This window comes from Theropithecus gelada, chromosome 1 (assembly GCF_003255815.1).
Source record: "Theropithecus gelada isolate Dixy chromosome 1, Tgel_1.0, whole genome shotgun sequence".
NCBI lineage: Eukaryota > Metazoa > Chordata > Mammalia > Primates > Cercopithecidae > Theropithecus > Theropithecus gelada.
In genome coordinates, this window is record NC_037668.1 from 19,082,934 (window position 1) to 19,100,753 (window position 17,820).

Sequence of the window (17,820 nt, forward strand, 5' to 3'; positions counted from 1 at the left end):
TTTTTTTTTTTTTTTTTTTTTTTTTTTTTTGAGACGGAGTCTCGCTGTGTCACCCAGGCTGGAGTGCAGTGGCGCGATCTCGGCTCACTGCAAGCTCCGCCTCCCGGGTTTACGCCATTCTCCTGCCTCAGCCTCCGAGTAGCTGGGACTACAGGCGCCCGCCACCACGCCCGGCTAGTTTTTTGTATTTTTAGTAGAGACGGGGTTTCACCATGTTAGTCAGGATGGTCTCGATCTCCTGACCTCGTGATCCACCCGCCTCGGCCTCCCAAAGTGCTGGGATTACAGGGTTGAGCCACCGCGCCCGGCCAAGAGAATAATTTATGAGATAATTTCTGTCTGCCATGTCCATTCCTTCTCCCTAATCATTTTGCCCCTCAAAAGAACTGTCTACATCCTCATCTCTCCCATCCCCTATAGAGTATATAAATTTCTGTACCCCAGTGGTTTATTTGTTTGTATTTATTTATTTATTTATTTATTTATTTATTTAGAGACAGAGTCTCTCTGTCACCCAGGGTGGAGCACAGTGGCACAATCTTGGCTCACTGCAACCTCTGCCCCTCACTTCAAGCGATTTTCCTGCCTCAGCCTCCCAAATAGCTGGGATTACAGGTGCAGGCCACCACGTCTGGCTAATTTTTGTATTTTTAGTAGAGACAGGGTTTCCACATGTTGGCTAGATTGGTCTCAAACTCCTGACCTCAGTTGATCCTCCTGCCTCGGCCTCCCAAAGTGCTGGGATTGCAGGCACAAGTCACCGAGCCTGGCCTTTTTTTGTTTTGTTTTTTTTTTTGAGATGGTCTCACTCTGTCACCCAGGCGGGAGTGCAGCGGCACAATCTTGACTCACTGCAACCTCCATTTCCTGGGTTCAAGTGATTCTCCTGCCTCAGCCTCCTGAGTAGCTGGGATTACAGGCGCACGCTAGCGCATCTGGCTAATTTCTGCATTTTTAGTAGAGACGGGGGTCTCGCAACATTGGCCAGGCTGGTCTCAAACTCCTGGCTTCAGATGATCTGCCTGCCTCAACCTCCAAAAGTGCTGGGATTACAGGCCTGAACCACCATACCTGGCCCCCACTGGTTTACTGGGTAATAATTCTCCTGCTATTTCCCCTTGTTATGTACCTTAAAATAAAATCTGTATACCTTTTTTTTCTATTAATCTGCCCTTTTAGCCGGGCATGGTGGCCCACGCCTGTAATCCCAACACTTTGGGAGGCCGAGGTGGACGGATAACCTGAGGTCAGGAGTTTGAGACCAGCCTGGCCAACATAGTGAAATCCCGTCTCTACTAAAAATACAAAAAATTAGCTGGGCATGGTGGCGGGCACCTGTAGTCCTAGCTACTCAGGAGGCTGAGGTGGGAGAATCGCTTGAACCTGGGAGGTGGAGGTTGCAGTGAGCTGAGATCATGCCATTGCACTTCAGCCTGAGCAAGAGAGTGAGACTTTGTCTCAAAATAATTAATAATAATAATAATAATAATAATAATAATAATCTGTCCAGGCCGGGCGCCGTGGCTCAAGCCTGTAATCCTAGCACTTTGGGAGGCCGAGACGGGCGGATCACGAGGTCAGGAGATCAAGACCATCCTGGCTAACACGGTGAAACCCCGTCTCTACTAAAAAAAAACCACAAAAAACTAGCTGGGCGAGGTGGCGGGCGCCTGTAGTCCCAGCTACTCGGGAGGCTGAGGCAGGAGAATGGCATAAAAACCCGGGAGGCGGAGCTTGCAGTGAGCTGAGATCTGGCCACTGAACTCCAGCCTGGGCGACAGAACAAGACTCTGTCTCAAAAAAAAAAAAATCTGTCCAATTGTCAGTTGATTTTCAGTGTGCCTTCAGAGGCAGAAAGGAAAGTATTCCCTTGACCTCTACAGTGACTTAGCCAAATTTTCACTAGGTCCAGCAAAACCTGAGAGTTCCAGTCACTACACATACTCGCCAACACTTAGTACTGTCAGTCTTTTCAATTGTAGCTATTCTAGAAAGTGTTTAGTGATATCTCATAGGTTGCTTTTTGAAATTTTAAAAGTCTGGGCCAGGTATGGTGGCTCATGCCTGTAATCCCAGCAATTTGAGAGATCAAGGAGGGCACATCACCCGAGGCCAGGAGTTCCAGACAAGCCTGGCCAAATTTTCTTTTGTTTGTTTGAGAGTTGGGGTGGCCAGGCGCAGTGGCTTATACCTGTAATCCCAACACTTTGGGAGGCCGAGGTGGGCAGATTACAAGGTCAGGAGTTTGAGACCAGCCTGGCCAACATGATGAAACCCTGTCTCTACTAGAAGTACAAAAATTAGCGGGGCGTGGTGGCGGGTGCTTGTAATCCCAGCTACCGGGAGGCTGAGGCAAGAGAATTGCTTGAACCTGGGAGGTGGAGGTTGCAGTGAGCTGAGATCACACCACTGCACTCCAGCCTGGGCATGAGAGCGAGACTCTGTTTCAAAAAAAAAAAAAAAAAAGAAGAGTTGGGGTGGCCGGGCACGGTGGCTCACGCCTGTAATTCCAGCACTTTGGGAGGCCAAGGTGGGCAGATCACCTGAGGTCAGGAGTTCAAGACCAGCCTGGTCAACATGGTGAAACCCCATCTCTACTACGAATTCAAAAATTAACAAGGGGTGGTGGTGCTTGCCTGTAATCCCAGCTACTCGGGAGGATGAGGCAGGAGAATTGCTTGAACCCGGGAGGCAGAGGTTGCAGTGAGCGGAGATTGTGCCACTGTACTGCAACCTGGGCAACAAGAATGAAACTTGGTCTCAAAAAAAAAAAAAAAAGTTGGGGTTTGACCAGGCGCAGTGGCTCACGTGGTAATCCTAGCACTTTGAGAGGCCGAGGCGGGTGGATCACCTGGGTTCAGGAGTTCAAGACCAGCCTGGCAACATGACAAAATCCCGTCTCTACTAAAAATACAAAAATTAGCCTGGTTTGGTAGTGGGCACCTATAATCCCAGCTACTCCCAGCTACTCTGGAGTCTGAGACAGGAGAATCGCTTGAACCCAGGGGGCGGAGGTTGCAGTGAGCCGAGATCGTGCCACTTCCCTCCAGCCTGGATCAAAGAGCGAAGTTCCATCTCAAAAAAAAAAGAGGGAGGTGCGGTTGGCCAGGTGTGGTGGGTCACACTTGTAATCCCAGCACTTCGGGAGGCCGAGTTGCGCAGATCACTTGAGCCCAGGAGTTGGAGACCAGCCTTGGCACCATTGCGAAACTCCATCTCTACAAAAAATACAAAAATTAGCCTGGCATGGTGGTACATGCCTTTAGTCCCAGTAACTTGGGAGGCTGAGGTGGGAGAATTGATCACTTGAGCCTGTGATGTCAAGGCTGCAGTGAGCCGTGATCGTACCACTGCACTCCAGCCTGTGTGACAGAACAAGACTGTGTCTCAGAAAAAAAAAAAAAAACAGTTGCTGTTGTGCAGGATCTGGAGTTTGTGGAAAAATAAAGAATTGGAGTCTCACTCTGTTGCCCAGGCTGGTGGGTAGTGCTGCAGTTACAGCTCACTGTAGCCTTGAACTCTTGGGCTGAAGTGATCCTGCCTCAGCCTCCCAAGTAGCTGAAACTATAGGCAAAAAAAAAAAAAAAAGAAAAAGAAAAGAAAAAAAACTTACATAACAAGCTATAACGTTGTTTAAGGTGCTTTTCCTTGGCATCGTGTTTTGTTTTGTTTTGGTTTTTTCTTTTGAGACAGAGTTTCATTCTGTTGTCCAGCTCGGCATCTCGTCTTAACTGGGCTTTTACCCATTCTTCCTTGGTTTGGGCAAATGATGGTACAATATGTGGGCCTGGTTTAAGCTCTGTGCCTTTGAGATCTAAATTTTCTACCTTGTTTTACCTAAGATTCATCCCTTTAGATATGCAAATTTAGGACTGCCTAGCTAACAATTGCTTAGGGTAATAAAACAGGTAATTAGAAGATTGATAGTCTGAATGGCAAAAAGAAAAACTATTTATTTATTTATTTTATTTTTGCAATTTTTTGAGACGGAGTCTCGCTCTATAGCCCAGGCTGGAGTGCAATGGTGTGATCTCAGCTCATTGCAATCTCCGCCTCACGGGTTCGAGCAATTCTCCTGCCTCAGCCTATTGAGTAGCTGGGACTACAGGCTCGTGCCACCACGCCTGGGTAATTTTTGTATTTTTAGTAGAGACGGGGTTTCACTGTGGTGGCCAGGCTGGTCTTGAACTCCTGACCTCAAATGATCCGCCCTCCTTAGCCTCCCAAAGTGATGGGATTACAGGCATGAGCCACTGCACCCAGTCTGTTTTTGTTTTTTGTTTTATGTTTTTTGTTGTTGAGATAGTACCTCACTATGTTGTCCAGAATGGTCTCAAAGTCCTGGGCTTAAATGCTGTCACCTCAGTCTCCTGTATAGCTGGGATTACAGGCATGCATCATCACACATGGCAAGAAAAACTGTTTGAAAGCCAGCAAATGATAACTTTTTATGAAAGCTATAAGATGTACTTCTGTTTGTCTGTCTATATGTCTATATGTGCTATGTTTATGTGACAATTTTTGATAAATAAAACTAGCTTTAAATTTGTTAGTAAAATAAAGGCTGTGTGTGGTGTCTCATGCCTATAATCCCAGTACTTTTGGAAGCTGAGGATCACTTGAGCCCAGATGTTTAAGACCAGCCTGAGCAACATAGTGAGATTTTTTTTTTTTTTTTTTTTTGAGATGGAATCTCGCTCTTATTGCCCAGGCTGGAGTGCAATGGTGTGATCTCTGCTCACCGTAACCTTCGCCTCATGGGTTCAAGCAATTCTCCTGCCTCAGCCTCCCAAGTAGCTGGCATTACAGGCACACGCCACCATGCTCAGCTAATTTTGTATTTTTAGTAGAGACATGGTTTCTCCATGTTGGTCAGGGTGGTCTCGAACTCCCGACCTTCAGTGATCCGCCCGCCTCAGCTTCCCAAAGTGTTGGGATTATAGGTGTGACCTACCGCGCCCGGCCAAAATAAAATAAAATAAAATAAAATAAAATATTAAGTCATATTATGTTAAATTAAGTAACAGATAATCACAAAATGTCTGAGTCATTTCTAAGTAAGTTAAAATACTGAAACATTAATTATTAAACATAAGTTTTATACTTTGGCATCTTATTTATATGCAATATAGAAAACTTAAATATATTTAGATAGATCTCTTAATAAACAAAAATTGGGCTGATTGTGGTGACTCACGCCTGTTATTTTGTGAGGCTAACACAAGTGAATAACTGTAGCCCAGGAGTTCAACCAGGGAGGCCGAGGTTGCAGTGAGCGGAGATGGTGCCACTGCACTCCAGCCTGGGTGACAGAGACTCCATCTCAAAACAAACAAACAAACAAACAAAAAACCTACTAGATATAAAAGAAACAATTCTGTATACAAAGTGTATAAACAAAAGCAAGATATATTTTTGGCAAGGAAAGTTGTAAAAGCATGTAAAAGTGTTGAGAAAAAATAATTTTTTCTATTTTACAAGTTACTTAAAGTTTGTTTCAATTGGAAGGAATAAAGATATAGATAAAACTAAATGGATACATAAGTTGGGAAGAGAAAGGGAATAGAAAAAGATTCTGTGGGGAACTGGCTGGGTTGAAAATCATGGCATGGGTACGAGCAGAGTCTGCAGTGCAGGAGTTGATACCCCGGCTACTGCCAGTAGAGCTCTGCCACCAGACAGAAGGTTTCCATCCCTCAGTATCCCCGAGGATGCCTCAGGAATACCTGAGGCAGGTCCAGACCAAAGCAGCTCAATGTCCAGATGCTGTGGTAGCTCAAACTGACCCAAAGAAGTTGAAAAGGAAGGACAGGCCGGGTGCGGTGGCTCAAGCCTGTAATCCCAGCACTTTGGGAGGCCGAGATGGGTGGATCACGAGGTCAGGAGATCGAGACCATCCTGGTTAACACGGTGAAACCCCGTCTCTACTAAAAAATACAAAAAAACTAGCCGGGCGATGTGGCGGGCGCCTGTAGTCCCAGCTACTCGGGAGGCTGAGGCAGGAGAATGGCATAAACCCGGGAGACGGAGCTTGCAGTGAGCTGAGATCTGGCCACTGTACTCCAGCCTGGGCGACAGAGCAAGAAGCAAGACTCTGTCTCAAAAAAAAAAGAAAGAAAGAAAGAAAAGAAAAGGAAGGACAGGCACGGTGGATCACGCCTGTAATCCCAATACTTTGGGAGGCCAAGGCGGGCAGATCACCTGAGGTGAGGAGTTCAAAACCAGCCTGGGCAACATGGTGAAACTCCGTCTCCACTAAAAATACAATAACTAGCCAGGCATGGTGGTGGGCGCCTGTAGTCCCAACTACTCAGGAAGCTGAGGCAGGAGAATCACTTGAACCCAGGAGGCGGAGATTGCAGTGAGCTGAGATCGTGCCACTGTATTCCAGCCTGGGCGACAAGAGCAAAACTCCATCTCAAAAAAAAAACAAGTTGAAAGCAAGGTGTGAATGTTTCTCTTTTAGGATGCCAACCTGCCCCTGAAGGTTATTCCCCAACACTTCAGTGGCAACATCAAGTGGCACTGTTTTCAACGTAAGACAGAATGTGCACAAACATAGAAATCGCTGGAAATCATGACAGTTGGATAGTAATGTGACTACGCCAAAATCTAAAGATGAAGAAGGCTGGAAGAAATTTTGTCTGGATGAAAGTTTACGTGCTGGTGTGGTCACTGACAGCTACACATGAAAGTCCTGGAATTGATTATGTACAAATTGGTTTTCTTCCCTTGGTTAGCAGATGAATCAGACAACAGTAGCTACTATCTTGGAATATCTGAGTAATTGGTTTGGAGAAAGAGACTTTACTTTGGATTTGAGAAGATGGCCTTATTGGCTTGCCTTGAAAAACCTTTACTAAATGAGGTTCATTCACTGATTCGGCAGCTTGCAAGAAGGTGCTCTGAAGTGTGAGGCTCTTAGTGGATAGCAAAGATGATGAGAGGGTTCCTGCTTTGAATTTATGTACTTCTGTATGTATGTATGTATGTATTTATTTATTTATTTTATTATTTTATTTTTTTGAGATGGAGTTTCGCTCTTGTTGCCCAGGATGGAGTGCAATGGTGCAATCTCGGCGCACCGCAACCTCCACCTCCCAGGTTCAAGCGGAGTCTCGCTCTGTCGCCCAGGCTGGAGTGCAGTGGCCGGATCTCGGCTCACTGAAGCTCCGCCTCCCGGGTTTACGCCATTCTCCTGCCTCATCCTCCCGAGTAACTGGGACTACAGGTGCCTGCCACCTCGCCCGGCTAGTTTTTTTGTATTTTTTAGTAGAGACGGGGTTTCACCGTGTTAGCCAGGATGGTCTTGCTGGGACTTCCCTAAGGTCTTACACCTACTATTAAAGAAAGGAATGAGTGAGCCAACTTAAAGGAATATTCACATATAGAGTTAAAATGTTAAGCCACTACAAGTGTAAAAATAAATAGGATTGCCTGCAGTGGTAACTAGTATCTGTGCAGTGTATTCCAGTTTAAAATGTGATCTCACATCCGTTAGGTCACATAATGTTCTCAAAGCACAGGCAACCTTTGTCTCCATTTTACTGGAAGTAAAACAAGCAGGAATGTGGATTTTTTTTTTAAAGGCTACCCAAGTGAAGCAGTGGGACTGAAGAAGAAACTAAGAAATCTGTAACTGGTTGTAATCAATGAGTTGTAAACACCACTGCACTAGGACAAGCCTGTGGATTTTTTTTTTTTTATGCAGTCTTTAAAAATAGCGAAATTTGGCCGGGTGCGGTGGCTTACGCCTGTAATCCCAGCACTTTGGGAATCCCTGGGCGGGCGGATCACGAGGTCAAGAGATCCAGACCATCCTGGCTAACACAGTGAAACCTCGTCTCTACTAAAAATACAAAAAAATTAGCCGGCCGCGGTGGCGGGCGCCTGTAGTCCCAGCTACTTGGGAGGCTGAGGCAGGAGAATGGCGTGAACCCGGGAGGCAGAGCTTGCAGTGAGCCGAGATCGCCCGCATGCACTCCAGCCTGGGCGACAGAGTGAGACTCCGCCTCAAAAAAAAAACACACACAAAAAAATTAGCCGGGTATGGTGGCGGGCGCCTGTAGTCCCAGCTATTCGGGAGGCTGAGGCAGGAGAACCGCGTGAACCTGGGAGGCGGAGCTTGTAGTGAGCCGAGATCGCGCCACTGCACTCCAGCTTGGGCGACAGAGAGACTCCATCTCAAAAAACAAAAAAAAAAAAAAAAAAAAATTAAGGGGGCGTAGTGGTGGGTGTCTGTAATTCCAGTTACTCGGGAGGCCAAGGCAGGAGAATCGCTTGAACCCGGGAGATGGAGTTTGCGGTGAGCCTAGATCACGCCATTGCACTCCAGCCTGGGTGAAAACAGTGAGACTCCGTCTTAAAAAAAAAAAAAAAAAAAAGCGAAATTTGATCTGTCTTTGGATCTGCGAAAAATAATCCTAAAGTGCTCTTGAAAAAAAAAATGCCACTGAGACACACAAATGGAGAACCAAGAAATACAAATGGACTTACAATCAAGGCTACATTAGGTTCGCAACACATCACAACACTCTGCACTAGGTGAAAGTACAGTGACTTCAGTGACATGGGTCAGTCCCAGATACTCAAAACAAAAATGAAGTTTGGAACATTTTTGCTGGACGTAGTGCTGGCACGACTCGAACGACTTGTTTTGAACAAGTGGATCATGCACTTTTTTTTTTTTTTTTGAGACCAGTTTTTGCTCTTGTCGCCCAGGCTGGATGGAGTGCAGTGGCGCGATCTCGGCTCACTGCAACCTCCGCCTTCCGGGTTCAAGCGATTCTCCTGCCTCAGCCTCCCAAGTAACTGGGACTACAGGCGCCTGCCACCACGCTAGGCTAATTTTTGCATTTTTAGTAGAGACGGGGTTTCACCATGCCAGGATAGTCTCAATCTCCTGACTTCGTGACCCGCCCGCCTCGGCCTCCCAAAGTGCTGGGATTACAGGCGTGAGCCACCGCGCCCGGCCTAAGGGTCAATGCACTTTTTTTGCAAAGTCTGATCATTGCACTTGTGAGAGCGCACACACTTGCCTGTGTGATGCACTCCTAGCTCTGGGAGTTGGCTTCATACCATCCGACGGCATTTGCTCTGTGACTGCCTACGGGTTGGGGTACCGTTGCCTCCCCGACCCTGCCACTTCGTTGCAGGTTTCGTGTCTCTCAAAGCCACGCAGGAACATTGCCCAGGTTCCTGCACCCACCCAAATTCTAAAAGGAGGAGGGAGAAGGGCGGAGGGTGACATCGCGCATGCGCGTCAGCGCACGCAAGCGCAGCCTCTCTCCTTCCTGATCGCCTCGCGCTCCCACCCCACCTGAGAGCAAAGGAGGGAAGCGATTGGGCACGCTAGTTGCCCATCAGACCAGGCTCTCTTCTCCCTCAACACAATTGGCAGACGGGGAAAAGGCCGGTCCGCCGAGATCTTCCTACCCCTTGGAGACTCAGTGCCACCGCGGAAGCAGCTATTGGCGGAGGCCAGAGGCCGCGACTGCTCACTTCCGGCGCGGGCCTACAGGATTTCTCCCCCTCCCTCGCCCTCGCCCTCGCCCTCCGCCTTCCCACCCCCCGCCCTTCCACCATGGCTGCCTCTGTGTGGTGTGGGGAGACGCTGGTCCTCCCTGTCCTCCCATAGCGCTTATTGCCTCACCCTCACCCCCTAGGGGCCGGATCCAAAGGCGCTTCACTTCCCAAGCCTTGGGGCATCAGCCAGGAAGGTTTCCTACCTCCTACTTCAGGGGCAGGACTCCTCTTTCCCCCCCAACGGGGAAAAGAGGCAGAAACTTAGGGTTTTCCCTCCTTTTCTTAGGGTCAGACGCTCTTAGGGTCCACTTCTTCAGGGGCAGAAGCCTCTCCTACCCTTCCCATAGGGGCACGGGCTTTTATCCCACTGTACTTCGGAGCCAGCGGCTTTCCCTCAGCACTGCCACCCCAAAGTCAGGACCCAGAGGACTCTGCCTTCGCCCCCAACGCAGGCGCGGCCTTTTGGAGAGGAGGGAGGAGTGGAGAGGACAGGGGCCCTTGCTCTCCCCTCCCCAACTTGTGCCTCTTGTCCCCCAGTCCCTGGCAGTCCAGAGTTCCTGATATCTAGGACTTTCCATCCATCCACTCCCTGACCTTTTCCCGTCTCCTGGCTGCAGCCATGGAGTTGCAGAAGGGAAAAGGGGCAGCAGCAGCAGCAGCAGCTGCTTCGGGAGCAGCGGGAGGTGGAGGAGGAGGAGCGGGAGCAGGAGCACCAGGAGGGGGGAGGCTGCTACTTTCAACCAGTTTGGATGCCAAGGATGAGTTAGAGGAGGTAGGTGTGGGGGGAGGGAAGGGAGTTAAGAAATTGGGTTTTGGAGGGATACTGGAGCGGATACCGGGTGGGGGGGACGAGGGGGGGCGGGGGAGGAGGCTTTCAAGTTTTTTTCTGAAGCAACACAAACACTGCTCCAGCTTCCTGCTCCTGAAGGAAGAAGTGTGGGCCAACTTCCTGGACAGGTTGTCATAGTAACAGCAGCCACTAGTATGAAAATGGGTGGGGGGTGTTGGTGAAGGAAGGGATACAGCATCCAGATTTACCGAATTTATTTTTGATATTCCTTTCCACATACACACCACAGCTATTTTTACTATCAACCCTGTTTCAGACTTAGGTCAATATGTTGAGTTGAGATGTAATGTGTGTGTGTGTAGATGTTTGGGGGGCTGATAAGAGCGGGCAGTAGACCTTGGACCCTCCTGTTAGATGCTGTCATTGACTTCATGTACACACAACCAATTGCTAGTGATTTAACTGGGCATTTAGAATGAGTGAAGACTTAAGTGAGTAGTGTTTAGTTTGGTGGCATTAGGCACAGTAGTGGGGTGAATGGTACCTAGGGGACTCTCCTTCAGAACCAGATAGCACACACAGAGGAGAGTGAACACATCGCTTCTGAATAAGAAGGTGGAGTGAAGCAATGGAATGGACCTGAATGAGGACTTCAGGGGTCCTGATAGTTGCCCCTCCTGTCCTCTTACCCAGCTTCTTCATTCTGCCATCCCAGAGTTGATCATGTATACCTTTCCACTGCTACAAACGAGAATACGTACTTAAGAATATGAGATTGGCCGGGCGCGGTGGCTCAAGCCTGTAATCCCAGCACTTTGGGAGGCCGAGGCGGGTGGATCACGAAGTCAGGAGATCGAGACCATCCTGGCTAACATGGTGAAACCCCGTCTCTACTAAAAATACAAAAAACTAGCCGGGCGTGGTGGCGGGCGCCTGTAGTCCCAGCTACTCGGAGGCTGAGGCGGGAGAATGGCGTGAACCCGGGAGGTGGAGCTTGCAGTGAGCCGAGATCGCGCCACTGCACTCCAGCCTGGGCGACAGAGCGAGACTCCGTCTCAAAAAAAAAAAAAAAAAAGAATATGAGATCTAGGCCAGGCGCGGTGGCTCACACCTGTAATCCCAGCGCTTTGGGAGGCCAAGGCAGGCGGATCACAAGGTCAAGAGATCAAGACCATCCTGGCCAACATGGTGAAACCCCGTCTCTACTAGAAATACAAAAATTAGATGAGCATGGTGGCTCGTGCCTGCAATCCCAGCTATTGGGAGGCTGAGGCAGGAGAATCGCTTGAACCCGTGGGCAGAAGTTGCAGTAAGCCAATATCACGCCACTGCACTCCAGCCTGACGACAGAGCGAGAGACCCTGTCTCAAAAAAAAAAAAAAAAAAAGAATATGAGATCCAGAACTGGGACATTGATTGCTTAACGATTTGTAAGGCCTAATATTCAACTCAGTGGTTATCCAGGGATAGGATGAGTACATTAACAGGCCTTGGCTCTTCACTTCCCTGCTTCTAACTTTGTCAGCTATTAGAGGGTGGGCAGGCAGACAGGTGAAATTCAGAATTTAGATTTGAAAAAATGGGTCAGATACAAGATCGTAGAACATATATGCAAAAATGAACTTTGTGAATCAGGAAGCGGCTTGATCCACCAGCAAATGTCTACTTGCGGTCTGCCTTCCCATCATGCTTTTCCCTTGTAATTCTGTGGGCATTCAGGTAAATCAGAGTTTGTTTTCTGTTGTCTGTAGTTATCAGCTAAGGTAGATATAATTATGAATGTAAACAATGTATTCCCAAAACAAGTGAGAATGACTTTAGGACTGCCTGGCAATTGGTGTTACCTACTTTTTAAGAAATGGCCACTATCATTGTCAAGGCATTTCTTGATCCCTGTGTACTAGCACTGGAGCTGTAGAAGTATAGAAAGTCAATAACGGACTGCCTTTGATCCCTCCATCAGTTTGAGTGGAGGGCAAAAGACCCAGGGGTTGGAATCCCCACCCTGATTCTTAGAGGCGTCATTGTGTCTCTGCTTTAATTCAATTCACTGAATAGTACAGCATCCTGTTCTTCTGAGCTGTGACGTGTTTGCTACTGAATGAAATGATGCGGCAGGAGGGGACCATCGAAGAGGGGAAGCATGCATTTTTTGACTTTATTTATACTGAGAGTGAACTTTTCAGCTGTTTCCAGGGAAAGTGGGGAGGGAAGGTCTTTCTTTTTTTCTGATCTCCATAATGTGGTTGTTTTCCAGTATGTTTCATGGTCCCCCTTCTTTGCCGTTTGTCCTTTGCATTTGAATTTTCTCACAATACTTGCCACACTATTTTTTTTCCCTATGTGTGTGGTTCGGTTATCCCCCCCAGAGGGTCTCTAAGGGCAGGACTTACTGGCTTCTTCCTCTGGGTCTCCCCACAGATCTCTGCACACCGAAGTTATGAAAACTTGGTGTTGATCAACTGACCTCTGCTTGTTCTGGCTTGGTTATTTTCCATCACAGACCTACCTATTGCCCAGGAACACAGAGGTAGTTTCCTGACCATGTATGCTTACTATGTGCTGGGTCTGATAGGAAAACAGGATGGAGGACATCCAGGGTCTACCTTTCAAAGCTTATCATCTCACAGCTTGAGTTAACACATCCACAAGGAAGGTAAAAAAAACAAAAACAACAAACAAAAAAACTGGTTAGAGTAGTGAAGAGACTGGGGTCATTATAATTGGGTGTGATTAGGAAAGACCTTTAGAGATTTGGAGTAGGAAGCACTGGTCAAGAGCATTCCAGGCAGGAACTCTTAACTCTTCTACCCTAGGGAACACTTGGTGTATCCTTTCTTCTCTTTGGCCCTGTTTTTCCCTTTGAAGGCGGAAGTCTTCTTGCCCATTCCCATCCCAATTTGGGGAGGGAATGAGATAAAAATAGTGCCAGAGATTGAAGGAGTTTAGAACATGTAGTTCCTAATCTCATGAGCCTTGGTAGCTCCTGGTTTTTCTTCTGCCAAAGAGGGACCAACCACTTTTAAATCAGGCTGAAAGCAGGAGGCCCAAGAAGTCAGAGCATCCTCTTTTTTTTTTTTTTTTTTTTGAGACAAGTCTCGCTCTGTCACCCAGGCTGGAGTGCAGTGGCATGATCTGAGCTCACTGCAAGCTCCACCTCCCGGGTTCACGCCATTCTCCTGCTTCAGCCTCCCGAGTTGCTGGGACTACAGGGGCCCGCCACCACACCCAGCTAATTTTTTGCGTTTTTAGTAGAGACGGGGTTTCACCGTGTTGGCCAGGATGGTCTCGATCTCCTGACCTCATGATCCGCCCACCTGGGCCTCCCAAAGTGTTGGGATTATAGGCATGAGTCAGCCCGCCTGGCCCCGCGTCCTCTTTTTTTAACTTTTTTTTTTGGTTTTTTGAGACGAAGTCACCCTCTGTCGCCCAGGCTGGAGTGCAGTGGCACGATCTTGGCTCCCTGCAACCTCTGCCTCCTGGGTTCAAGCAATTCTCCTGCCTCAGCCTCTAGAGTAGCTGGGATTACAGGCACCACCACGCCTGGCTAATTTTTGTATTTTTAGTAGAGATGGGGTTTCACCATGTTGGCCAGGCTGGTCTCAAACTCCTGACCTCGGGTGATCCACCCACCTTGGCCTCCCAAAGTGCTCGGCCTCCCAAAGTGCTGGGATTACAGGCATGAGCCACCACACCTGGCCAGAGCTTCCTCTTAAGCCCTGGATAGGTGTCAGGGTTGCATTTGGTAGAGGTATGTCCCTACCTGGTTTTCCCCAAGGAATAATTCATATCCATATGGGAGGAATCTCCAGGGAATGGACTTTGAGTCACTTCTAGTTTTTGTCCCCTTAAATCATAATTTCATATACAAGTGACTCATGGTTGTGGAATACTTTGAACCCAGCTTGTTCAGTATCTCCTTACCTGCATGAGTCCTTGGGGATTTTTTATTTTTTTTTTAAGACAGAGTTTCCGTCTTGTTGCCCAGGCTGGAGTGCAATGGCGTGATCTCAGCTCACTGAAACCTCCACCTCCTGAGTTCAAGCGATTCTCCTGCCTCAGCCTCCCGAGTAGCTGGGATTACGGGTGCCCACCAGCATGTCCAGCTAATTTTTTTGTATTTTTAGTAGAGATGGGGTTTCACCGTGTTGGCCAGGCTGGTCTCGAACTCCTGACCTCAGGTGATCTGCCCGCCTCAGCCTCCCAAAGTGCTGGGATTACAGGCAGGAGCCACTGTGCCCAGTCATCTTTGGTGATTTTATGAGTTAGATTGTATATTCCTTTTCTGAAGATGAGGAATTTAGTTTTTTTTTTTTTTTTAATTTTTTTTTTTTAATTTTTTTGAGATGGAGTCTCACTCCGTTGCCCAGACTGGAGTGCAGTGGCATGATCTCGGCTCATTGCAATCTCCACTTCCCAGATTCAAGTGATTTTCCTGCCTCAGCCTCCAGAGTAGCTGAGAGTATAGGCGTGCACCACCATGCCCGGCTAATTTTTTTGTGTTTTTAGTAGAGACGGGGTTTCATCATGTTGGTCAGGCTGGTCTTGAATTCCTGACCTGTGATCCTCCCACCTCGGCCTCCTAAAGTGCTGGGATTACAGGCATGAGCCACCGTGCCTGGCCAGAATTTAGTCTTTCAAGGCCACTGACTTCCCATAGGGAGCAGTATTTATGCTTTTTCTCTCTTTTTTCTTTTTCTTTTTTTTTTGCAGACGGGGTCTTGCTCTGTCTCCCAGGCTGGAGTGTATTGGTGTGATCTCAGCTCACTGCAACCTCTGCCTCCTGGGTTCAAGTGATTCTCCTGCCTCAGCCTCCCAAGTAGCTGGGACTGCAGGTGTATACCACCACACCCAGTTAATTTTTGTATTTTTAGTGGAGATGGGGTTTCACCATATTGACCAGGCTGCTCTCGAACTCCTGACCTTGTGATCCACTCGCCTTGGCTTCCCAAAGTGCTGGGATTATAGGCATGAGCCACCACGCCCAGCCGTCCTTGGGGATTTTATGAGTTAGATTGTATCTTCTTTTTCTGAAGATGGGGAATTTAGTTTGTTTTTGTTTTTGTTTTTGTTTTGTTTTTTTGAGGCAGAGTCTTGCCCCATCGCCCAGGCTGGAGTGCAATGGCACAATCTCAGCTCACTGCAAGCTCCGCCTCCTGGGTTCATGCCATTCTCCTGCCTCAGCCTCCCAAGTAGCTGGGACTACAGGCGCCTGCCACCACTCGCGGCTATTATTTTTGTATTTTTAGTAGAGACGGGCTTTCACTGTGTTAGCCTGGATGGTCTCGATCTCCTGACCTCATGATCTGCCCGCCTTGGCCTCCCAAAGTGCTGAGATTACAAGCGTGAGTCACAGTGCCTGGCCGGGAATTTAGTTTTTAAGGCCACTTGCCATAGAGAGCAGTATTTATGCTTTTTTTTTTTTGGGAGATGGAATCTTGCTCCATCACCCAGGCTGGAATGCAGTGGCGCAACAGCTTCCTGCAACCTCCGCCTCCCGGGTTCAAGTGATTCTCCTGCCTCAGCCTCCTGAGTAGCTGGGACTGCAGGTGTGCACCACCACGCCCAGCTGATTTTTGTATTTTTAGTAGAGATGGGGTAGGCCGGGCGCGGTGGCTCAAGCCTGTAATCCCAGCACTTTGGGAGGCCGAGACGGGCGGATCACGAGGTCAGGAGATCGAGACCATCCTGGCTAACATGGTGAAACCCCGTCTCTACTAAAAATACGAAAAAAAACTAGCCGGGCGTGGTGGCGGGCGCCTGTAGTCCCAGCTACTCGGAGGCTGAGGCAGGAGAATGGCCTGAACCTGGGAGGCGGAGCTTGCAGTGAGCCGAGATCGCGCCACTGCACTCCAGCCTGGGTGACACAGCGCGAGACTCCGTCTCAAAAAAAAAAAAAAAAGAGATGGGGTTTCACCATGTCGGCCAGACTACTCTCAGTCCTCGTGATTCACACTCCTCAGCCTCCCCAAATGCAGGGACTACACGTGTGAGCCACCGCACCCGGCCACTGTATGCTTTTTACCAGACTCTATATCCACCTGGCTGAGGGAGGGGAAATGGAAAGGTTAGAGGAAATGGAAAGCTTGAGTCTCCAGCTTTGGGTATATACTGGCAAAGAGAAAGGCCTTCCCCCCTTTCTCCCCCATTTCATCTGCTGCTGCTGTCATGGAAACCATGGTCAGGTAGTCTTAGTATTAGAAAAATTAGTTCAGGAGCTCCTAGAGATTGTAAATATTTACTCAGCTCTCTAAGGTACTGTCATGGAGGGCTTACTCTGAACAGAGCCATTCTGCCAGCAATTGTCGGCATCTGAACCTATGATTTGATCTTTACTAGGAGCCTCTGAAGACTAGGGGAAAAGGGTTGCTATTACTTGATTGTAGGGATCTGGCTTCCTGTGGCTCTCTTTGAAGGGACATGGTCCTTTGTCACCCTGAATGATTTGTAATTAATTTTCCCATCCCTGTTTGGAAAAGTAATTTGTATAGTTCAGGAAGAGCAAAATATCATTTATACTTCTCGTCTGTGAACAGAAAGGACTGGGCCTCATATTTTTTCCTCATTGCTGTTATCCACCCATCCAAATTCTGGACTCTCACTTTCTACAACCTTAGCTGGGCCTCTCTGTTCCAAGAGGCCACTTTTCTCCTTCACTGGGCAGTGACCCGTAGAATTGACTCAGGCCTCTGAGCAGAACTCGCGGGAGCTAGGGAAGGGGCCTAGAGAAACTGTTCAACCCAAGGTCTCTCAGCCATAGATCATTGCCTGAGACTCAGCTAGCCCTTAGGTCTGTGTAGCCATCTTTGCAAGATCTGGTACAGGATACATCATTCAGGCCCCTCCCTCTCTCCTACCTTTTCATCTTGTCTCCTAGAAGACAAAAGTTTACAGAGAGTAGATAGGAGAGAAAGCTTTTTAGCCTGGTCAGGCATTCATGTCCTGTGGTAGGAGTTTTCAGGAATCTTTAAGGCCATCCCGTTAGAATAGAAGTAGTGGCTGGGAGTGGAGAGATTTTAGTCCTCTAAATTTAGTTTTGCAATTGCTGAATTTCCCGCAAATTGAATAGTTTTTGTTCTGTTTGAGACAGGGTCTTGCTCTGTCATTCAGGCGGAGTGCAGTGGCGTGATCATGGCTCACTGCATCTGCAACCTCCTGGGCTCAAATGATCCACCCACTTCAGCCTCCCAAGTAGCTTGGACTAGAGGTACGCCACCACACCCAGCTAATTGTTAAACATTTTTTTTGTAGAGACAGCATCTTCACTATGTTGCCCAGGCTGGTTTTGAAATCCTGTCTTCAAGTGATTCCTCCCCACCTTGGCCTCCCAAAGCGCTGAGATTACAGGCATGAGCCACCATGCCTAGCTGCAGATTGAATAGATTCTAATTTAACTGATGCTGTATGCTAGGTGTTTTCACATGTCATTTTGTTTAACCCTTACAGCAACCTTGTGATAGAGGCATTATCTCTGTTTTTTTTTTTTTTTTTTTTTTTTTTTTTTT

The 17,820-nt window shown here is 48.0% G+C and overlaps 1 protein-coding gene and 1 pseudogene across 2 annotated transcripts in view; both read left to right on the top strand.

Moving 5' to 3' along the window:
* The window catches only part of LOC112619726, a 28,151-nt pseudogene extending 18,065 nt beyond the window's left edge, over positions 1 to 10,086 (top strand).
* Positions 9,575 to 17,820, top strand: part of INTS3 (integrator complex subunit 3) — a 49,816-nt gene continuing 41,570 nt past the window's right edge. The window contains exons 1-2 of one of the 2 annotated variants that reach the window (XM_025380761.1): positions 9,575 to 9,719; positions 10,063 to 10,297. In XM_025380761.1, coding sequence (XP_025236546.1) covers positions 10,145 to 10,297 — 153 coding nt within the window. In that variant the 5' untranslated portion in view covers positions 9,575 to 9,719; positions 10,063 to 10,144. Of the gene's footprint in view, positions 9,720 to 10,062; positions 10,298 to 17,820 lie in introns of those variants that run through there. The other variant, XM_025380767.1, reaches the window with a different exon arrangement.